This window comes from Solanum lycopersicum, chromosome 8 (assembly GCF_036512215.1).
Source record: "Solanum lycopersicum chromosome 8, SLM_r2.1".
Taxonomy (NCBI): domain Eukaryota; kingdom Viridiplantae; phylum Streptophyta; class Magnoliopsida; order Solanales; family Solanaceae; genus Solanum; species Solanum lycopersicum.
Window position 1 is genome coordinate 64,248,328 of NC_090807.1, and position 25,470 is coordinate 64,273,797.

Consider the following 25,470-nt stretch of genomic DNA (forward strand, 5'->3'; position numbering starts at 1 on the left):
ATACATATTTATAGAGTAAAATCAAATGATTCAAAAATCACCTTACTCTTTTATGATGTTAACTCGATATACACATATTATACTATTCATGTGGATAGTTGAGTGACCATATAAGATATTAACTCGATATTACATTGTGATTTTAAAATCCCTCACATGAAAAATTATAATTAAAGAGAGAGTATAAAATGAACAGAGTATAATATCGAAAGATTGAAGGGAAAAGATTTTTTTTTTTTAGAAAAAAAAAAGGTGGGGACAATCAATACGCACAATGAGGATTTGTAAAGAGGGTGGTTGTACAATTCAAAGTTGAAAAGGAGGTTTGATTAAGATAGAATCTGATACGTTAACATGTTGTTAATGGCACATATCTTTTGATTTTTTTTTTACCTTTAATCAAAGAGATAATCTCCCATTAACTTTTGATTTCTCCTAATTACCCTCTGAAGAATCATACTAACCCTTTCTTAAGATTCTTAATTACAAAATTGATGGACAACTTGAAGAAAGGCATATATAATAGCAATTCGGATTAATTAAAACATCTTTCTTCATACCAAATACACAAATAATATCATCGCATATACTTCATTGCTTGCATAAATATTTTACCTGAATGATTATAATGTAAATGGGGAATTTATACATTGAGATAACTAATTTATCGTGAATACTTTATAGCTTCTAATTCGAGATCATAAAAATTATTGAATCAAAAATTTCATAATTCTTATCTAGAAGTTACTAAGGTCATTGGTAATAGGAGACAAAACTATTTGTGGCAAAGCTATACATACTTTTCTTTTACTCAGAATTATCATGAAAATGGATTAGCTTGTGTGGAAAGTATATGTCCACTGAGGTAACACGCAAAATAAGACCATTATTCAACTTATTCCTCACTACCAAATCTTAGCTTAATTATTATTTATTTATATGTTTGAAAGTTGGAACACTAAAAAAAATAAAATCATATATGTTTATGTTCTAGAAAATATAAATCAAAATACCACTATTTGGGACCGTTATTTATCGATAAAAATATAGTTATTGTTACTTATATTTAGCGATACTTAAATATAATATTATTAACTTAGTTACAATAACAAATATTATTATTAAAGAATATTTTATTATTATTAAATATCTCTTTTATTATAGTTTGATCATTCTGATTTCTGACCCAGGAAATCTTGGAACTTTATCTAGAATCATATATCAAGCTGTAGATATATTGATGACTTGGTATTGCATCAAAATGATAAAGCTTTTTACAAAAGAATAATAAGATAGCATGGAATACAACAATTATTAAGAAGACAAAATACCTTGCATTCACATTAAGAAATGGACATCATGCATTAAACCTCTAAGAATATTGTCTAATCTCTTGATATTACAATCATATATAATACTAAATAATAATCAAGAATGAAAAAAAAAAGAAGGAATAAGAAAGAATTTCTAAATACCAACCCATTCACTTAAATAAAAAATAGACAATGAATAACATGTATAATATGTGTATAACAAGTGCATAATTTATCCGATTATTGATGTAAATGATGCTAGATTTAACCGATACGACATCATCTATTTCTCATACGACTTTTTGATAGAATAAATATCAGATAGCTCTATTACTAAAAACAAATAGGGCATAACAAATATTTTCTTGGTGGGGCAACAAATTAATTAATTAATTAAATAACCTTTTGTTTTCAAATAATAATATTTAAATGATGGATCACCAATTTTGTCACTTGGTGGTCATAGAGCATAAACTCCAAAGAAAGTTTAATATTAGATGAAAGTGGGGAGGGTAGACAATATAGAAAGAAAAGCATAGCCTTCCAAATTAAAGTTTAATGCAAAAAACTCATCATATCCCAATTCCCACATACAAAGCTAGCGTACCCATTCCAAAAGAAAGAATCCTAACCATTCCCCACGCAACCTCTGGGTCCCCTCGTTTTTCTCTATTCCCAAAATACCCTTCAACCCCCCCCCCCCCTCCCAAAAAAAATAAATATTGATAACACAAGTTCACATGATATGTTACAGACGTTTTTGAGGTCATTGATGACGTGGCTCAAATGACAAATTTATGAGACTGGTTGATCCAAAGCAGATAATATGTGTCATGAGTTTGGACGGTCTGACAATAAGAGTATTTTCTAGCGTTTTCACATAGTGGTGAATTGACAAAATAGGAGGACAAGAATGTCATAAGAGTGGAATCTTTTTAAAGATAAAGAAATTAAAGCATATAGCTTGAAATCAAATCACTCATTCCAAAAACTTTCTTCATCACTCTCTCTATACTTTTCCTTAGCATTAAGACTTCTCCTCATCCATCATCTCATCTTCTTTTCACATTTTGCAACATAAAACAAACATCCAAAAACAAACCAAAACTTCCTCTTTTTTTCTTCAATGGGAGACAACACATCTCCTAACACCTCAAAAAAACAGAAAAAAGACACTGAAGTTCCACAAAACCATGCAAAACATACTAAGTTTTATAACCATTTTCTCTTCAAAGCTTCACTTCTTGTGATTTTTCTTGTTGTGCTTCCACTTTTCACCTCAGAAGCTCCTGATTTCATCAACCAAACTCTTCAAACAAGAAGTTGGGAAGTTCTTCAGCTTATATTTGTTGGCATAGCTGTTTCCTATGGACTTTTTAGCAAAAAAAGTGATGAAACAGACAAGGAACAACATAGCACAAAGTTTGATAATGCTCAATCCTATGTATCAGGATTACTTCATGTCTCATCTGTTTTCGATGATGATGATACCGATAATCATGATGAAAACAAAGTTCAAACTTGGAATAATCAGTACCATAGAGGTAAAAATCCTGTTGTAGTAGAAAACCATAGCCTTAATGAACAGAGAGCTACTAATTCAAGAATTGGCGAAAAGCCTCTTCTTTTACCTATTCGAAGCTTGAAATCGCGTGTTGTTGATGATCATTCGGGAGAAATTAATGGATTGAGTTCAAAATCAAGAAATGGGGATTTTGTAGTGTCAAGTCCTAAGAAATTGGTGGAGAGTTTAGAGGAAAATGTTGTTCGTCCATCGCCTATTCCATGGCGATCAAGATCAGCAAGAAACATGGAAATGAAAGAAGATGGTGATTTAGTTAAAAAGATTGAACCTTTTTCTTTAAGGTCTCAATCTTTTAGATTACCTAAGAATAGTAATAACTCAATGAATTCCTCTTCATCACCAAGAACTCTTTCTCCTTCACAATCAAGAAAATTGTCCTTTTCCCCAGAATCACAATCCAAGATTGTTAATGAAGATGTAGTGAGAAAGAAAAGCTTTCGTAAATCGAATCCACCTCCACCTCCACCACCACCACCACCACATTTCTTGTATAAGATGAGATCAACCTCTAGTGTTACAAATGGCAATGTAATGTCATCTGATAAGGAATTGAGGAGAAGCATAAGGAGTGTGCCAATGGGTGAAAAGGTCCAAACACCAAGAAAAGCATATTCAGCAACAACAACAGAGTTAAGGCCATTCATTGGGACAAAAGAATTCACATGTCCTGAAGAAGCATTTATAGGAACAACTGACAAAATGATGCATGAAAGTCACAACTTTTCGACAAGATCAAGATTTATGGAATTCCCAAATGAAGAGAAGAAAGAATATGTTGAGAAATTCCTTGTGGAAAGTGATCAAGAGGACTCAGAGAGTGGTAGTGAAGAGTATGATTACTTTGAAGAAAACGCGGAGAAAACAGAAACTGAAACTCAGAGTGATCATGAAGGACCAGATGTTGATAAGAAAGCTGATGAGTTTATCGCCAAGTTCAGGGAGCAAATTAGGCTTCAGAGAATTGAATCCATAAGAAGATCAGCAGGGCAAACTACAAGAAAACTTGTAAGATAACCTAATTATACTTGTTCAGTTTTCTGTTATACAGAGATTTTTAAACATATTGTAATTAATTATCTCTGACTCATCTACTATAATTCATTTGTTAACCATGAGGCTTCTTATGATGACAATATCTGGAATGAAAATCTTTTCATTATCCAAACTTTCTTAACAACAACCAGATCATGTAATCCTACAAACACGATCTGGGGAGAGTGATGTGTATGTGGTCTTACCCCGAGTGGAAGTAGAGAAAGTTGTTTCGGGTAGACTCTTGGAACAGGTAAAACATATCAAAATCAGCATGAAAAGTAAATACTATATAGTGAGGAAAACATATGACGGAAGAAGGCAAATAGTACGATAACTGGGGGTGGGCATAAATACCAGAAAATCGAATCGAATTGAAAAATTTTGTTGTCGGTTCTTTTTTTCGGAATTTTGATTCTTCGATTTGGAGTTTGATGTAAGGGTTTCGAAATTACGGTCCAAACTTTTATTAAATAAATTTTTAAAATATTTATTATATTACTTAATTTTTAACTTTACTTGACTCATTTCAATTTTTATATTTAGAGCCTAAACTTAAATTGCAAAAATCTGAATAACAAAATAGTAACCCTAAAGCCATAAAATCTAAACTAAACATAAGTTTGAGCCGCTACTCGATGTTTCTACTTTCTAATTTTTACTTTATGATTTTATCATTTTATGTTATTACTTTGAAGTGTGAACAATAAATTGATGTTCTTACCTTTTATTGTTAGACTGTTAGTTGTTACTTTGAAGTTCAAAGTGTGAAGTAAACAATAGTTGTTACTTTATCATATTCTCTCTTTATTTTTATTCATACCAAGAAACCGATTTAAAAATACCAAATTAAATTGAACCGAAGTAGAAAAAATCGAACGAACCAAACCAATTTAGTTTGATTTGAAATATGATGCACACTTTTTTAAAATCGAATATCGAAGACTCAAACTAAAATTTGATTAAATCAAATCGAAAAATCAAATGTACACTCCTAACGATAACCAAATAAGGTTTAATTGTACTAGATGAGGGTCTATTGGTCTAGCTATCCAAAGGAAAGAGTATTGTCGACGTATATTTTACTTTCTTCAGATCAAATCATATCATGTGAAATTATTTGATAATATGTTATTGTTATTATTATTTGCAATTTACACGACTTTTGAATAATTTGGTTTTTCAATAATACTCATAGTATTTTATTATAGCAATATTTGTAGCATGAATTAAGACTTCGGAAGCACCTTTCCTCTTTTTATGTTATATAACTAAAGAGGTAAGCAACTTTGCTCAAGTGTTAAATATCATTTCTCCGTCTTTAATAGTAAGATTATAAGTTCGAATTATTCAAAAGATCAAAAAAATGTAAATGCTTTTTATGAAGGATTATGTAAAAGGTCTGAGTAGTTTACTGAATAAATTGAATATTTGATATATTTCAACATCAAAAAATTTCTCTTTATCGCGAGATTGATTAGATCTACCGCTTGCCACCCCAACCCCCCACTCCTCACCCCTATCCACCCCAAGTGTTTTCCTATATTACTACAAAACAATTTGTAATTTAAAATATTTAACGCCAAAAAAAAGTAAAAAAAAAATTGGTTTTTGATCATTTAAACGTTGTTTGAACAAGCTACATATAATGTATGGGCTGCTTGGAAGTTGGAAGACCTATCTTGGGGCCTTGGTATATAATTAGATAAGTTAATTATTGTATCCTTATTTATTGTTTTCTTGAACTTGAAGTCAAGTTTTCAATAAATGAATACAAGTAATAAGTTAATTTATTTTAGATTAATTAAATTGATCAGTGAATATATATTAATTAATCATTTAGTTTTCTTATGTTAATGAAATTCATATTTTGAAGGCTAATAATTCTCAAGGGTAAAATAGAAAGAATAATGTTATTTATACGTTGATTTTATGAAATGACATGTATAAAGAACTAAACTTCAGTCTCATAGGTCTGAAGCGATTAAAGCTTTAAATAGTTATGAATTATGGCTACATGTTAAATAACTTCCACCCAAATTGGCTATCTATGCAAACTAACGTCTTGGGCCTTTTTGTGGACTATAATTGCACATTATGTACTGATTACGCTATGATGACTTGTTATATAATCATCACACTCCAATTTACAATTTTATTTTCTATGCTCTAAAGTTCGATAAATTTTAATCATATCGGGAAAATCTTATTCATATATTCTGTATCGAATACTTAAAAGAATGAAATAATACTTATTACCTTTTTTCATAGTTCAAACTTCTGAGTTATTATTTTCCTACTTATACAAGATATCATAAGTATACATAATTGTGATATAAAATATTGTTAAAACTATTCAAGCAATCATGAGCAATTAAATCAATAATTAGAAACTATTTTATATTCCTAATGACTAGACAATGACAAAGGGACAAGAAACAGCTTCAAGACACTGAACTTGATGAACCAAACCAAAAAATGTTGTTCCTAGGACATTGTCTCTTTTAATATACTTTCAAAATGTTATTTATATTTTGAACGAAAGGTCTATTGAAAATAATTTCAATCTAATATAACTAAAATTTATGTACATGTTAATATAGTTCAAACTCCACTTATAAAACTACACCATTAATTTGTTTTTTGTTATTGTTAACATATTCACTTTTTGATTTATAACTTAGCAACTAAGGAAAGTTATTTGATAGGACAAGCAATTAGCAAAAAGTTAGAAATACAAAAATATGATCAAAAGACAAACTTTAAAACTTAATGCAAGTAAATCTATAACAAAAATAGTTGATATCCTTCATAACTTTACATCTAAATAGTCCTTTTCCTCTTACCCTACCAATAACCTCAAAATGGGGGGAAAAAGCAAACTATTAGTACTTACTACCAAATATAGTAAAAAAGACTAATAACCCTAATTTGTAAATACAAGAAAAAGATATAGTCAATAATAGAAATCAAAGATTCTTTGACCCACCAAATCCCCCATTCTCAAGTCCCAACAACCATATCTTAGACCATAAATATTCATATTTTTCATACACAAAAAACATTATGGTACACTATTACAAGTTTGTCTTGTCACTTTCATTTGACCAAATCGCCCTTCTTGCAAAATCATGATCTCGGATGTAGTGCATTGGCCCATAGGTTAAATGGCATGGGCCTGGGTTGGGCCTGGCCCATTGGTGTGGATGTGGGCCCAGATGAGGATGGCGGTGGGCCCGCGACACGCTCACATGAAGGGCACATGGTGAGGGTGGTGGGAGGGGTCATTTGCATGTAGAATTGAGGTGAAAGCTTTAATGCCCTCAACTCTTGAACTTCTTTTTGTAATCTCCTGTTTTCCTCTGTCAAATTCTCACAACATCTTTTCAAAAACTCACAGTCAACTTCTGTTTGCTTCAACTTTGTCCTGTTTACAAAAATCAAATCTCCATAAGAAAAAGAACGAAAAGAATACGTAGATTTAACGATCTAAAAATGTTGTCATAGCAAAAAGAAACAACTTTCGAATGAATTTAAGTTATATGTCATGTATGGACCTTTTACATGTACTTAATTGAGATGTCAGCGTACATAAAAGTGGTTAAATTGAAGCAATCATTTGTATCACTTAACATGAATAATTATTTTACTGATCTGATAATATAAAAATTCTTTGTTAGACGTTAAATTTCGAATGGATCTAGATATGTGTGACTCCAACAACTTAATTTATTACTATTGATCACTTCTAGAAATAATAATACTAAGGATCTTTTGATCTATATATTAAATTATTTGAGATTATAATTCTTGAACTAATTCATCTAATTTGAGAAGTGGGACAAAGTTGAATATTCAAGATCCAGGTATATGTTTAATCCAAATTCGAGAATATCGCATCTTACCCCGCGTAAATAATTGTGATGGACCAATAGAATGGAGCCAATCAATAAAGTATGATGAGGAGACAATTTCTTATTGTGGGGTTCCAAAATGTCTAACTAAAGACCAAAATAGCATATGATTTGGTCTCATACACTCAGATGAGACATGTTGTTTTAATCTTTAAGTCATTATTATTATTATTATTATTATTATTATTATTATCACTCCTATCATTTTCAATAATCATGATGATCATTATTCTTATAATAATTATAGCAGTGAAATAAAATACCATAAATACCCTTGAAAACAATACAAAATTACTAAAAATATCACACCTTGCCCTCCTATTCTGAAACCACACCTCAACTTGCCTAGGCCTCAATCCCAGTCTTTTAGCCAAAGCCAGCTTTTGTTTCTACACATAAAAACACAAATCTGTAAGCAAAAACATACAATGACCAAAATACCCCTCAAAGACAAATTCTTTTTTATCAAACTTACTGGATTGAGTGTGTTGTGTTCTTTGAAACTTTCTTCAAGAATGGCAGATTGGTCTTTTGATAGCCTTAATTTCTTTCTAGAAGTTTCTCCATCTTCTTCATCAGAACCACCTCTTTCCATTTCATGTTCCTCTTGATCACAATTATTTGCTTCTCTTTCACTTCTCTTATTTCCACTCACACTCGAAATCGTACTGTTCGGCGACGAAACGCCGGCTTCCTCGTCGGCGTCTCCCGTCGCCGGCAGCCGATTCACATCTATCCCCTTCAAAAAAGTCCTGGTCTCCACTCTACATGTCTCAATGTTCCGATCTGTAAAAAAAAAATATTTACACAATTCGATCATCACTTTAAAATATAATTACACATGATAGCGATGGTAATGTTCACGTAAAAAAATAAACATCCTTTTTTATTTGAGCCTGGGAAAAGCCATGGCCCGGCCCAATACCGCATAACGAAAGCTTAATGCACGAGATTTTAATCAGATCTGAAAGTGAAATGTAAGACATATAAAATTAATTACCTGAAGAAGGGAATAAGGAATCAGTCCAAGAAGTTTTTTGAATGAGATTGAAAGGTGAAAGATTGAGCTGAGTATTCTTCTTCTTGTTATTATTATTGTTATCTGGAAAACTAAGGCTAAGGCTTAACCCCAAATCTTCTTTTTCAACCATCATTTTTGTTTGCTTTTTTTTAGATTTCTTGAAGAAAAATAGAGCTAAAAAAAAGAGCAGTGATGTGAAAAGAATTTATTTATTTTTTTCAGGTAAGAAAGATGAGGAGAATTAATGGGGAGTTGTTGATTTAGAGAGGAAAAAAAGAAAAAAAACTTTGGAGAGTGATATGAGTAGGAAGTGCAAATGAGAAGGACTTATATAGAAAGGATACAATGCAAAAAATTTCCCCTTTTTACTTTTAATAAAATTATTTTTTAAAAAAACTCTGTTTGTCATAATTTATATGATTTATTTTTCTTTTTAATTATCTTTATATAGAAAATAATATCTATCACTCCTCTTAGATTATAAGTTTTAAAAAAATCTTTTTAAATTTTTTTTTGTGTCTGGTCAAATTATATTATATATTAATGAGATGAATAGCGTATTTTTTTCCCATTTTATATGTTAAATATTGGAGTTCATTGAATTTAAAATCGCAAATTATAAAATTTATTTTATAATTAACATTTCTAGTAAGATGATTTGTGTTTAAAATGTTTTTATTTAAATATATTACAATAATCTCGATCATTCTATCAGAACTCACATGAATAGTTGAATAGTAGCAGTGGGTTATTGCCCAAAGGTTCAAATGATGACAAAGGAGTGTCAGAGAAGGGGTACCAATTATCACAAATCATAACTTTTGCCTCCTCTAAATAATTACCTCCATTTTTTTTTCCACTTTTCTTTAGGAAGAGAGGACCCATTCCTTGTTCCCAAGAGACACTTGAATTGTTATTTATGGCTGTGGTAAATGTGAAAGGAAGAAGATGCAAATAATCAATGATAGAAGAAAGTTTTGTTCTCAATGATGTGTTGTGGACTTTGGAGTCTGTGTATTTGATGGGGTTTTTTTTTCATTTTATTAGAATATTTTGGTTACATGTTCAAACTAATTTTTGTTTTGATTAAATATATCTTAGTTTCTAATTAAATTATATTAATTTAATATTTTATACCAAAATATATATTTAAAAATTATACAAAAACCAATATAAATAATTAATTTTTCATATCAATTATGAAAATGTATATGATAAAATGAAATTTAAAATTTTAATAATTTAATCTGAAAAATTAATTATGACCATTAACAATAGGCGGAAAAGATAATACTAAGAGTGTGTTCTCTTTTTTAACAATCCTCTAGTGTTTGACCATTGACCGGTATCGAACAAAACCATTTAATGGTATTGGCTGATTGAATATCTTTTTCCACTTCTTTTTTTTTTCAAGTTTTTTTCTTTTTATCTTTTTCTGTGACCTGGGTAAAGGGGCTTCTTTTTCTGCCAAAAAAAGGAAAAAGAATCGACTTTATTTAGGTCTTATGATTTATTTGGAAATATTTCTTTTTCATACATCACATGGTTAAGCTCTTTTATACCCGTGCAACCTTTATTTTTCGTTTATTTAACAAGCAAAAAATGAAATGTAAAATTCATGTTTTATTTTACTGGATCAATTTTAAAGTAAAAGTCATGATTTCTTTATGCGATACCAGGGTTATACTCGTTGACTCTGAGGTGCATCATTCAATCAGATAGTGAAATATTCGATAAAATATATATGAATAAGGATTTACTGGGATGAATAGTTAATGAAACTTATCACACATCAGATCGAGTGAGAACCCTAAGATTAGATTAGCTAGGTTCAAGATCTATTTCTTGACATTGTAGCATAGCATGGTCCATCCAAACTATTATGCACCAATCTTGGTCCTATATTAAATTATTGGCTCATAAGATGTCAAGCATGGACTCGAGGTTCAAGAGTCACACATTGAATGAAAAAATAATGAATGGTCTTCGTATAAAGCGTTGGACAATCCTATATTCATAAGTTAACATTTGAAATCGAGTCGGACCAAATCTTTCTCTTTGATGAGAGGGACAAACAAATCCCCTCAAGATGAAACTACATTGTATATGTTAGGTTAAAAAAATCTCGAATGATGTATAGTGCATACTGAATTTCCTTAATTCCTTCGTACGTTTATTTTTTTACTTTTTTAAATTTACTTCTAAAAATTTTAACTATATTATTTATAAATTCATTGAAATGTAATAAAAAACAAAACACAATATTTGACCCCATAATTATAATTGGTTAAAAAAGATGCTAGGAACACCCATAGAAAACAAGAAGATGACCCACAAGCACTAGAGGATATGAAATGAATTATGTGCAACAATATCCTTGCCCAATAAGATTAAAACAAATAGCCAATAATGGTGCAAATCAAATGAATAATAATGAAAGGGAAATGCACATTGGTAAATTAATATATGATTGCAATTAATAGACACCTTTTTTTCTTGGCCAACATACCCAACTTCAATTGCCATTTGCCCATTTGAATTTGTCCCTACAACCATCTCCTTAAGGCTCCACTCTTTAGTCATTTCTTTGCGAAAAGAAATTTTGTACTCATTTAATAATCATATTATGTAAATAATTTTTATCACTTATAAAAGAATAACTTAATTAAAAAATATGTTCTTTGAAATCAACCTATAAAGATTAATTTTTTTTATGACTTTTGATTAAACAAAATTGTCTTATATTTAAAAAAAGATTTAATTTGAGACATCTGATCGAGGATATATAAGTATTGATTTACCACGTAATAAATATATTTGAGGGGCCAATATAACTATATGTGACCAATAATTGTACATACTAAGGGAACTTTATGGAACCATATATTAGAGTTTGCTAGAAAGTCTCAATCAAATAATTTGACATACTTATGAGTTTATAGAACAAAGGTCGCAATTAGGGACAACTAAGATGGATGTGGCCATTGAAGCAAAAAACGAAATGTTATATCAAGAAATAGACATTTCACTCTATAAATAATTAAACCAATTCACATGTTTTTGTCACTTAAATACATGAATTGATGAGAAAAGGAGTCAATTTTTGTGCTTCTAAAAATTGATATGATGAAATTTTGTATTTCAATTGAAAAAGTGAAATAAACTATTCTAATTTATAATCTAAAGATTGAATAACTTGGCTTTGAATGAAACTAATTTAGAGTAGGGCTATTCAAATATTAGTAAGTCGTTTTGTAGATAGATAAAAAAAATATTCCTTTATTACTTTTCTTATAAATTACACAAATGTTTGATAAGTAAATAGAAAATAAGTTACTGTAATATAAAATTAATATAAAATTTGGTTAATAATTTACAAACTTTTTATAATTAATACATATATAAATTATATAGTAATGTATGCCTTATATAGAAGGTGAAATAATTAATGCTTACATACCTAATATGTATATGAAATAAAATATAAATCACTCATTGTCATAGTTTATCGATATTAATAATACTTGTATAATCAAATAAGGTCGGAGTCGTCTTATCTTTAAGGGTTCATCCGAACTCTTCCTCAACAAAAAGGTATATTATCTTTTATATTGATAAACTAATTTTTTAAATTTATATAATAAATATTATCCTCTTCAACTATTTCATGTATTATTATTTTAAATTTTGAATTCTTTATCGAAAATTTTGAATCCGCTTTGGAAGAAGAGGAGGTAGTGGGGGTGGGAGACAAGGAAGGGTGGTGATCACGTGGGTCAAAGAAAGTAAAACACCCTTAAAATCCCAGAACTCACGTGCTTCATACCCCAACCATGTCGTGCTGGTAGACACGTGGTTTCACGTATCACTCCATTTCCTCTTTTTATTTAATAAAGCAAAAATATGGATTTTATTTTATTAACTTACCTCTTAAGAAATTTATTAAAATTTTAGAAAATTAAGAAATAAATTATTTCACAATTAATCACTCAATTTTTTTATTACTTTCTTCAATTCAAATTAATTTAATCACTAAAATATTTTTAATTTTTTAAATTAATTAAATTTGTTTAATTTTTTAGATTACTTTTAGATATTTTTTTAATTTTACACTTCATTAATTATTTTAAATTAGTTATTAATCAATATTTAGTTATTTTAATTTAAATTTGACAATAAAGTATGCCTAATTTATATCTTAATTTTATTTTCGTAAAAAATGTGAAACACCTCAACAATTCAATTAATTATATAAAGGAGTATTATTATTATCTCATATTATGAATAAGAAGAAAGTTATAAATTAAAATTTTCATATACTAAGTAAATATACATCAATTTTTAAAATAATGAATGAATAAAAATAGACGATTAAGATGGGAAAAATATTGTTTCAGTCCCAATTTATATAATACATTTTAAATTTTTAGATTTAATTAAATTTATATTTGATTATAATTTTTTAATTGTTCTTTATATATTTAGAATTATTAATTATGGCGACTTGTAATAAAAATAAAATGTATCACATAAATCGAGACAGACGAAGAAACAAGAAAGCTTAATTGGTGGGGTCGCACTTCCCATACAGCTCGTGCGTGTCCTCTTGTCCCCCTATTACCCGACAAGAACTCCACCTACAATCATTTGAACTCCTCTGCTAATCCTTAACCTTCCTCACGTGATGTTCTCACGCGTGTTCTTCAACCACAATTTCCCTTTTTTTATTTTCTTTTTCTTTGTGACTAAAAGAAGAAGTAAAAAATAAAAATTTAATTTAAAAAATTACTAGTGAAATTTGTATTAATAAAATTTAGAAAATAAGTTACTTCACTTTTCAGTCTAAATAACATAGTTCTTGAAAAAGATTTAGCTAAACGCCTACTATTTTTTAAAATAAAGTAAAAATTGACCACAGTAATGAAAATGCAAAGAGAAGAGATTTATTTCTTCCTAAAAATATTAAAAGGTCATCTAACTAGTAACATATTTATTTTCTTTTTTAAATAATACTCTCTTCGTTTGATTTTCAATTGACATTTATAAATAATTTTAAAAAATCTAGTGAGTCATAGGGAATTTCAAAATTAAACTCTTCTCACGACATCAATGGGGCCGGGATCAAGAAATATAAAGGCAAAATATGTATAGAAATATGTTATTTTATCTTGATTTCAATTGTCATTTATGTCGTCTTACTTTGTATGTCTATTAATATACACCTAAATTTGTATAAATTTAAACAAATAAACACACTTATCCTATATGATATAATGTACATAGATCGCTATGTTAAACAGAAATATTTCATATAAAACGTCACCTTTGTTCATGCCCCATATAAGTTGAAATCAAATATAAAAAAGCGCATTTATGCATTATGTCAAATATGCACTGAGTTGAATAATTTAGACAAAATGAGCGTGTGGTATCCTTAAATCCAGGCGTGTAATATGCATGTTGTTGAACCCCTAGTAGTAATTAATGACATAATTATTTGATTATTTCCATTTTACTTTGGAATTTAGTAATTATGGGAGGTGGCTGTCCACGTGAAGTTCAACAAGCTAGAAGCCATTAAACATGACCTAATCATTAGTGTCTCCTTAATTTATATAGCTCTACGCATTATTTAAGTATTTAATTTAATTATGACACTATGATTCCTATAAATTAATATATTATACACTTCATACAATAAAAACTACCAACTCGTGGACACCTAATTATTAGTATTAGCTAATTAATCTAGCTAAGCCTATACGCATTTTATTATAATTATCTCACAGAGACGATTCATTGATCACCCTCTTTTTACTACATATTAAAATAATTATAAAGGACAATAATGGTGATACTTCTAAGTATGGACAGTTTATTATATGAGTCTAATATCGAGTTAATTAAAAATGGGATGATAACAACTCACAAAGTTTAGCAAAACCCTAATTAGCAATTAGAGACGTGGGGCCAAAATAAGAGTCAACAAAAATCCAGCCAAATCATACTATTATTGGGAAAAATAAATCATATTGCAAAAACAATTATTGCCTGCACCATCTTATAGATTCGTTTCTTCTAAAAAAATGTACAAAGTAAACATTACTATTTATACTTCTGGATTTTAAACACATTTTATTTTTTTAAAAAAAAAACTTTAAAACATATGTAGAATATATACACAATTTCTTAATTTTATAATCTTAGAATTAAGTAATTGTTAAAAAAAAAAAAGGAAAACGTATTTATTGAAAAAAAAATCATAAATATAAACTTTTAATTTTTTTTTTGTAAATATAAATGAGAGATGAAAATAAAAAGAATTAATAACTTTTTAAAATTTGAACAATCCATTATTTAGTACTCTTCACAGAAAAAAACTTAATAATTCACTTTTTTAAAATTAAGAAAAATGGATCAATAATTAATTTATTTTTGAAATCAATAGAGAAAGCGAACAGACTGAATATCATGTGACAATTATTTTGCCTACTAGTAAGATTCATGCTTTAAGAAATAATACATAATAGAGGTAAAACATAAAATATATTAATACTTTTTCCGTCCATAATTATTTATCAGAGTAAGGTGATACATTCCCTCAAGAAAATTTATTACAATATATAATTTGACGAATATAATTCTATTATATCAAAAATATAAAAAATTTACATAACTTTTCTATTGAATAAATAGAGTAATTATTAAACTGTTTAAATTGACAATTAATTTTGAATATCTATTTTTTAATGTATCTACAAATATTTATAGTTGGAGAAAATTGACTCTATTAAACATTTATTTATTCAATATATTTTTGATGGTATGATTAATTAAATAATTAGTGGCGACAAGATGTCGGCAATGGTGGGGTTGTAGTTGTCCCCACGTGTTAACACAAAGACCAATAATAGATCTTCTTTCCGACAATCCCTCTTCGTTTAGTTCATGAATCATTATTATCATCATCACCTTCCCATTTCTGGGGTCCGTACGAGGCTCCTTCTCCATGTGAGCTGCACGTGAACTTGACCCACTCTTCTTCCCATCCAATCATTGATTTCTCCTTCTTCTATTTTTTCCGGCTCATCGCTTTAAAAACAATTATATATTCAGTATAATTTATAAAAACAGATTTTATAGAATGTATAGTTATTTAGACTTTATTCTTATATCAGATGTATATAAGCTAGTCACCTCAGGATGATCAGAAAATTATGTTACGCATATATATGTGTCAGGATCTATATTTAAAATTGGAGACCCTTTTAAAAGTTATGGCACTGTGATGTAATAAAGGAGTTTCAAGTTCGAAGCTCAAATACACTATCAAAAACCTCTTAAATTATTGAGGTTTTATTACAGAGATAAATATAAATTTCGTACATAGCATTTAATTACGGATGTTTAAGTAACCCCCGCAATTTCTAAGCAATTTGTGGGGGTCATTAACTGTGTTAACCCTTTGCTAATGGTATAAGGGGTTGGTGAAAACCTCCAGCGACTTAATTATGGCAAATCTAATTGTAGGGGTGTTTTGTAACTGTCGTAACAATAAATTGTGAGGGTTATTGACTGCCGCAACATGTAATTTTAGTCCTTGCAATTTAAATCTTATTTTAGTGATAGCACAATATTTTTATTTTTGTTTTATTTTAACAACTATAGTATTATTCTTGAACACCCTTGATAAAAATTTTAATTTCACCATCATTAATATAAATTGTTTTAAATAACGTCAACTATCAAAATATACCACTGGTGATAATACCTTTATTTTAATTTCTAGGTTTGTGAGAAGATTGATCTATTCAATGGCACAAAATATACCACTGGTGATAATCATTAGTTTTTTATATACATTGTTTCTGCTGCATATAATATTTTGATTTATTTGATTTATCTTACGAACAATACATTGGGAACATTCATGGATATGTAGCAATAATGCTGAATCCACTGCTTTAATGGGAAGAAAAGTGAAATAAATTTTATATTGCTACAATTATGACAGGCCTTTCGTAAATATTTATAGTTTAATAGTAAAAAATAACAATTGAAAATTATATCATTTTATATGAAGATTTATCGAAAGATCTTCCAAGTAAAATTTTGATGTGAAATGTGACTTAAAAAAGTTTAACTTAAAAGAAAAGAAAAATAATCATTTGATTGTGTTTTGTTTTGCATAAAAAATTAATTAACTTTTCAAATATTATATTTTTCAACGTTTAAGTACTTGAATCTTGATTAGCTGTGTTTGTTTATTATTCTTTCGCTAATACTTAATCATGTGCAATCTCTTCAAAGAGAATCGTAGGTAGAGGAGCTTTAATTAATATAACTAATTAAGTGTCAAGTTGTTAAAATTGCAAGATTTGATGCTTAGGGTAGCTAAATCACACAATCATCAACTTGTTCATAAAATCAATAATTTGCTAACATTATAAATAAGAAAAAATATATAAGAAGCAACGATCAAAGATTAAACAAAATAAATAATTACAGAATCAATAAATTTTTACAAGTTGAATCTGAAAAAAGTGAAATGTATACGAGTATTACTATTAACTATCTTTAAAGAATAGGGCTATTATTTTCATTAAGTCTAATCACATATTACTAATTTTTTTTTCGGGTCAAACTTTATCTTTCTTTTAACCTATTATTTTCGACTTCTCGCAACTCCTCACTTAGATATTTATTCTTCTCTTTATATATCTAAATCATTTAAATTCGCTTCTCACATTTTATTTATCATTAAAATGATTAATATTTTATCGCATACATATATCTTTATATCTCTAATTTTATCTTTTTTAATATGTCCATACAATCACCTATGCATCCTTATTTCTATTATCTTAATCTTCTTAAAATATGATGAAATTTTTATCTAACCAACATATACAAAAGTTGATATAATAACCATGAAAATAATAAAATTAATGGTAACTTCATTTACTCATTTAGTAATAGTAGTACCTTTTTTATCGGCTAAAGTATCGCATGCATGTTTGTAAATTGCTTATTGCTATAGAACGTGTGTCTACTAATTTCGAGGTCACCTTTATAATATTAGAGAGTTTTATATTTAATTATTACAATTTGATGTTTTTAACGAGTTTAATTTTAAAATAAAAATATTAATGAACTACAAGAAAATGATGAGCTGTGAAACAAATTTATAGGATTTGTTTTCCGACAATAGCATGATTTAGACAGACAATTTCTGATTAGTAACTTTATTCCATATTTTCATGTGTATAGCATAGATGAATTCTTTAATTAATTAACAAATATGTAATTTTTTAGTTATTGTAAGTTGGCAACGACTCCATTATATGTACTATTCCATGATAATTATAAAATAATCTCAACTGGCTTACCTTTTTTGAGTTTTCAACATTTCCAGGAAATATATATATATATACACAAATTAATTTTAAAAAATATACTCACAAGACATAAAACCATTAAAATGATATGAAGCTCATAATAATGTCGGAACTTTGATTATAATACATGATTAGTAGTAATTATTATTATATATACATTGTTTGATAATTATTAGTATCATGATACTACCACGAATAATAATACTTGAATTAAGACGAACAATATATAATTGATGTATAACTAATTAAACCACATTCAATGATAATAAGTAAATAAATGTTTGAAACTAATTTAAAATCAATATATTTTTTGTATTATGAGAAACGAAATATTTGATAAGGTATACTCCGCAGTATTTCTATTTGCAACCAAATGTCTGGTTGAGTGAAACCTATATGTTATTACGAATGTATTCAATAAATATTTATTTGCATCGAACGTGAAAGATAAGCATGTTTCTTATACTTTGAAATATTCCATCAATGTAAATGTTAGTTTCACAGTATAATTTATAGAGCTTTTGAATATGCTTTGATGATCAGAAAATCATCAAAATAAAGCTAGCTAATAACGTAATGTTCTAAAATTTTGTGTTCAGACAAAGATTGTCATACAAATTACTAAAATTTTCATTTAAAAAAAAATCTCCTACCACTTCTCACTATTATGATATTAACTTTGACTCCTTCGTAACCTTTTCCCAAAATAAAGAAATAAAATTTTATATTATACAAACTCTAATACATATTTAAAAAAGAAAGGAAATTGATCTATACTTTCTTCTCTCGTCTTTCTTTATATTTTTATTTGCTTTGATTTTACGATAAATTATTAACTTGAAAGATTTTTCATCAAAAATTATAAATTTCAAAATTTAAATTCACTCGATATTTAAAATATCAAGTTGAAGATATATGATTAAGCAAGTTCATGTGATTCCTACGTGGCACACATCATTCCCATTCAACAGCTAAAGTACAGCAACAACATGCCTGTACCCACACGTGCACTACTTTTAGTCAAACACCCTTTTGTTTCTGCTCGATCCAGTCAACGGTCAGCACCACTAACCCCCTCCTTAAATTTTTTTTCGTAGATTTAAATTTAATCGAGTTTAAATGTGAGCACCAAATCTTAATCATAAAATCATCATATATCATTTTGAATTTTTGTTTGACATTTCATATTTTCATTAGAGTCTGATTAAATTCAAATTCACGTGAAATGCTTCGTAAGAAAGATAACGAAATAGCTAAGAAAATTCAAATGCGTGAACTCTGATTAAAAATCGATTGAATACTTACCATTCTGACATGGCTCTTATTGATAATTACCTATTATCTATTTATTCTCATACGTGGAACAGTAGTAAGGATTTCATCAGAACCGTTAATCAAGATTAAATGCAATCATTAGCCGTTAATCAAGGGGATTCCCACACGTGCAATGGTGCATGTGAAACAATTGCCCAGAAATAGTGAAGTTTGTGGGCCTTACATATCTGGCCCATGTGATAACCTTATCTGGCCCATGTGATTAACCGTTACAAATTCCCTAATTATTTCAGTTAATTACACTGTTTAGTTTCTTCTTAATTTAATTAAAAAAAGTTGGGTTGCACGTGTGGATGTGTACGGAGAATATATGCAACCTTGTGAAATTCCAAGTTTACCCTTGTTTATTTCTGAGTACATGTTAATTATTGTTAAATTGTGAGGGTAATTTAGGGATAAGAGAAGGGAGAAGGAATTTCAAAGGGAGCATGTTTGGGTTGGCAAATAATTATTTGGTAAGAAAACAATAATGTGAGTGATTAATTATTGAAGCACCCATCATGGTTGTATCATTTAATATTAATTTGAAAGATTATGGGATTATATACTTTTTACCTAATTATATTATTGATTCAAATGATGAGAAGCTATCTCAACTAAGTACAATTTTATTATTATTCTACATTATTTTTAAGTACGTCTATTACACTTATATTTATGATTTTTTCGATTTTGCATCTCTATGTAATAGGCCAAATACTAATGAATATACACCTTGTTTGGGGGTTGTTATCAGTTGTATCGTTAATTTAAATATAGTGTTTATTTTGACTGTTATTTAAATTTATTTTATCGTATCGTTTAAATATATATTTAATTACTAGAAGAAATTGTGAATCACATGAAAATTTTCCTTGAAATTAGTATGAAAATTTGCAAGAAAATAAGTTTCCTGCGAATTCTCATACTAGAAGATCCCGATGTAATTTACCTTGTTTTTGTAGTGAATAACGATTAATTTGATGTCATCACATTATCTAAGTATTTTATCCTCATTTTGTCTTTAATTATTAGTTATGATTTAATAATAGTTACTTTATCCTCCTATGTTTATAATTCATCTAATTATATCATAGACATCACTTCAAGTAAAGTTCATGATGAAGTTTGAAAGAAGATTAAAAGAAAGCCTTTAATCTTGAAAATTGATCCTTTTAATGGTAACCATCTTTTATATGACAAATTAAATATAACCTCTTTCATTCACTCAAAGGCAATTTTGTCTCACTTTATGTGTAATTCACCCACTAAAATTCTGCTTTTTTACACGCACGCCTGAATTAATTTTGCAACTATAATATACTTCAATCATCATTATTTACTTGTTCATATTTAATATCGACGTATTATATCATTCTTAATTATTATTGTAACTCATTTATATGTTGGAAAACTAATAGCATGTAACAATAAGAGGGTAAAATATAGATAAATGACATATTATCACATAATTTTTTAATTTTGTGAAAGTAAAAGTGAATATTTAATATAATCTGATAAGTAAAAATAAACAAAGCGAATATAGAAAAGAATCAACTTTTGAAATTACTCGTAAAGTGGGCCTTAAGTAACAAATGCTTTATTTCTACTTTCAAATCATGGGCTGTTCCTTGTTACATAAAGTTAGTGAAACATAATTTGAGTGATTAAATCTATGTTTAATTAATAATGATCTTACTTTACTGTTTTAATTTCTTCTTTTGAGAGAGACATCGAAGTTATCACTCTCACGTAAAAAAATGAACCATGTTCCACAATGAAGAAAAAGAAGAAAAAAGGAAGTGATATGATTTGTTCAAATATTGTGATTTTTTTTTTATATAATATCTGATATTTATTTTGAAGTTCGACTAATTTAGAATCACATCATGTCATGTAGGGCCTCATTCAAAGGAAAAGTATTCCTTATATCATTTTCTTTTCCTATTTTAAATTCAAACTCGACATTTCTGATTAAGGAGTTTAGCACCATCCACATTTGACTAAAGAGTAGTCAAGGTCCCATTTTGATTAATAATATTCTCATTACTATATGTTATGTTTAAATTAGCATAGTGATACCAGACAGTTGATTTGCAATAATAAAAGTTTGTCTTTTTATCAATCCATGCTTTGATGATTATACCATTGGTTCTCTATATTTGCTTCATTACCAATAAATTGATTTTTGAAGAATGTTAAGAGGAACAATAAAACAATTTTCTTTGTGATTTATAGTTTATGATTTTAAGCCATAAAGTTGGTTACAAATATTTATGTTTGAATAGACAATTTATAATTCTATATCCTCAAGATCACAAAATTCTTTTTCTAACTATGCCTAAATACAAAATTCTTTTATATATCAAAATTTCTCTTTTCCCCTAATGAATTAAGTAAATTTAGGGTCAAAATATATTCTATGAAAAAATTATTGATACATGAATTTAGGATCATCTTCAATATTTTGGAGTATGATACAAAAATTGGTAGTATGAGTATGACAAGGTGTCCAATCAAACTTTGAGATAATGTTGGAGATAAAAGATTGCATTTTTTATCCTATGTTTGCAAAAAATTAGCAATGGTGCTTCCATTAACATGAGCATCTTCTTTCTCCACTTAATTTCTAACACATCATTTCATATGACAAGTTGATTAATTAGTTTGAAACTTGTATCAACCACTAAAAGATATTGATGCAATTATTTTAGGATTGAGCTAGATATTTCTTGTAAATCATGCACTAGTGTCTATTTATATTAATATTAGTTCAAAAATGACAATATTTTATTGTTGAATTTTTTTTTCAATTTCTTGTATTATTCTCATTATGTAGGTAGAGGAAGAGTCGTATGAAATGAAAATCTTATATATGGTTCTAAAATTGAGATTCTTTCAATTGTTCAATTGATTGACCAATATACATAATAGTTTATCTTATATAATACCGATAATATACATATTTTTTTCATTATTAGTGTAATTCATAGCAATCAAAAACTCTTTTTTCACCTTTTTAACATCTTTAGCTAGCAACCACATGTGATTGCGTTACAATAAGACCAAACTATGCTAATTGGTTATAAATTTTGATTGTGACAATAATAGTTTTGGACAATAATATTGATTGATAGATGATTCTATTGTCAATATTTGAAGAGTCAAAAATTGTAATTTACTTGTAGAGGTCTATGTATATAATTAAAATAAAAGAAGAAGTACTTGAGTTGATTGAATTTTTTTCTTTTATCTACAAGTATATATAGTTTAGTAGGTCTGCCGTCAAATAAATTATATTCACTAATTAATCTTTTTGGTACAAATAAAAAAAAGGTCTTGTGGTTCTTACTTAAAAATAATTTTCATTGTCTTTCTAGGTGCCAAACATTGTTAGGTTAAGATTTAAAAAGGATTATCATTGTTAAATTTCTAGTTTATCTGTATATGTATCTCAAATGTTTTTCTTAAATCATAAATATGAGATTTTTTTTTTAAATGACCTTTATGCAAAAAAAATTTGGAAGGAGAAGAAAAAAATAGAAAAGAAAATTTGGGCTTAATGGGCCCAATAAGACAGGCCAGGCATTTTACCATGGTCCAGACCAAATTCATGCCTTTGAGGCAAAACTTTTGGTCGTAGTTTAGCGAGGTATTTTATTTTTAGTTTATTAATTCTTTTGCTATATTTCATGAACACTCGATCGAATCTATCCGGAACAAGTTGACTTACACAGAATGTTAACCTGGCAAGTCGCAAACAACTCTTATATAGTGGAGCTATCAAGTAAAAAGATTTCACAAATAGGGTTATTAGTGTTCGTTTTTGCAATAATTTTTAAGCAAATAAACAAATATAGCAACATTTTCTTTTAAAACTCGACAAAATATATTGTATTCGTGAGCTTATAATATCGAATATCGAATCGACTAATCCTAATTGAAATCGAGCGAATCAAATATCAGATTTTAAATGTATGTGTTTCCAAAACAGAAGCTAGATGTATGTGTATGCATGTTATACGTATATAAATATACGAAGCTTATATTATACGTATGAGTGAAAATATATATATATGTATATATATATAAATGTCAAATATTTATTACTGTCTCTATTGAGAGGGTACTCACTGCTCACTACTAAAATTTTTAGATACATAGATATGTGGATCTTGTATGCCTATCATAAAAATACATATTAATATTTCTATATCTTATAATATAAAAAATTAAGCACATGAGGTAGTTTTTTGTTACTATATATATCAATGGCGTTTAATACTGATCGAACTACTGAATACATTCTTTCAATAATATTTTCCTACAAATATAATATATATATATATATATATTTACAATTCTCTAACAGATAGCAATAGCTATCTAACTAAGTTATATTAATTATGAGTCGCACTCTTTAGGTTGACAATATCGACAATAGCATAAGGTCAAGTCAAGACTATGTGAAGGACACAAGAAGTTTTGTGAAGATAAAAGAGAGATTTTCGAATTAGACCTTAAGTTGTTGTACGATAATTTCCATCTAATCAACGGAAAAAGAGTAAAAATATGTGATCATGAATAATATACAAGGGATTGAATTAATTAACGAGATCTAATAGTGAACAACTATCCAAATGAATACATAAATTTCATAGTGTTGATAGCTAATTACATTATATTTTTATTGTTTTTCAAATGAAAAAATTCCTAAAATTATAGGATCTCGGATAAATCAGATAAAATAGCTCATGAACTGTGAAGGTATATTACTCAATGAAAGAGATGTATCTGACAAGGAATAAGGAAGTGTTCGAGAGAGAATAGGAATGTATCCGAGAGGAAGCTTTTTGTAATTTATTTAAATGTATAAATTTTAGAGATTATTATATCTATTCATGCAATTTTTTCAATTATTTTTTATTTTATGTGTTGATGACACTCTGGAGATAATAGACATGTATGTACACACAATTACACTTGCCCAATGGCCCATTTACAAGTGACAACGGCCCATGACAAACCAAAAATTTCGCAAGTTTAATAGGCTAACCACTTTTTGGACTAAATATTCTGATAATAACCAATATTTGAAATGCAGCTGAAAATATCATAGAATATTGTTGCGAAAATAAAATTTGAATTTGTTAGTGTTATTTTTCTTTTTATTCGGTTTTAAAATGAATGTCTTTACTATTTTTTTGCAATTCTTTGATATTTTTAGACTAGAAGACCGAAGGACATTATGATACAATCACTTATATTTAATTTAAAATAACAAAATTTTAAATTCCTCTTCAATTTCTTAAAATTAGTAGCAAGTCAAACCAGACAAACAATTGAAATAAAGTAGGAAAATTTAAATTGCGATAATGGTATTTAAACTCGGACAATTCTAAATACCATATTTAAAATCTTAAAATTCGTATTTATAGTTAAAGACTTTTCTCCCATTTATAAAATCACATTCAATTACGACCAAACGTTAAATAATTTCTAAATATTATATTTTAGAAAATTGAGTATCATGTCCATCTCTTCCTAAATTCTGTGGGGCTAATATGAGGCCCTTTGCCTTGATGGCTAAAAGGGAGGTCCCCAGCCACTAGGCTACAAGGTTTTATACTTTCTCAAATGAATAAATGTTAAGCTTTAGAGATGGTGACATTTAAAGGGTCAGAGAAATGTCAAATATCTATATTATATTGTTCAATTTTCACGTCATGCCTTCGCCTCGTTAGAAAATAAAGTTGGTTAGTTATTGACATATCTTTTATATATCGCGTTTGTCAATTAAAAGTGTTAAATAACTAATTTAAAGGACTGAATCTGTTAAGTAGATACATAAATAACTATTTAAAACCTGTTCTAAAAAATAAAAGACCAAAAA

The 25,470-nt window shown here is 28.0% G+C and overlaps 2 protein-coding genes across 2 annotated transcripts; one reads left to right on the plus strand and one right to left on the minus strand.

Annotated features, from left to right (window-relative positions):
* Window positions 1-2,439: 2,439 nt before the first annotated feature.
* Window positions 2,440-3,912, plus strand: LOC104648963 (uncharacterized). The gene has a single exon (XM_010327200.2). It carries the CDS (start codon window positions 2,440-2,442, stop codon window positions 3,910-3,912), a length of 1,473 nt encoding a protein of 490 aa, XP_010325502.1.
* Window positions 3,913-7,022: 3,110 nt separating this feature from the next.
* On the minus strand, window positions 7,023-9,162 carry LOC101264045 (homeobox-leucine zipper protein HB2-like). Its single transcript, NM_001348415.1, has 4 exons — window positions 8,845-9,162; window positions 8,320-8,630; window positions 8,154-8,233; window positions 7,023-7,357 (listed from the first exon to the last, which is right to left on the minus strand). Exons 1-4 carry the CDS (start codon window positions 8,996-8,998, stop codon window positions 7,060-7,062), a joined length of 843 nt encoding a protein of 280 aa, NP_001335344.1. The 5' UTR covers window positions 8,999-9,162; the 3' UTR covers window positions 7,023-7,059.
* Between the last annotated feature and the right edge of the window lie 16,308 nt (window positions 9,163-25,470).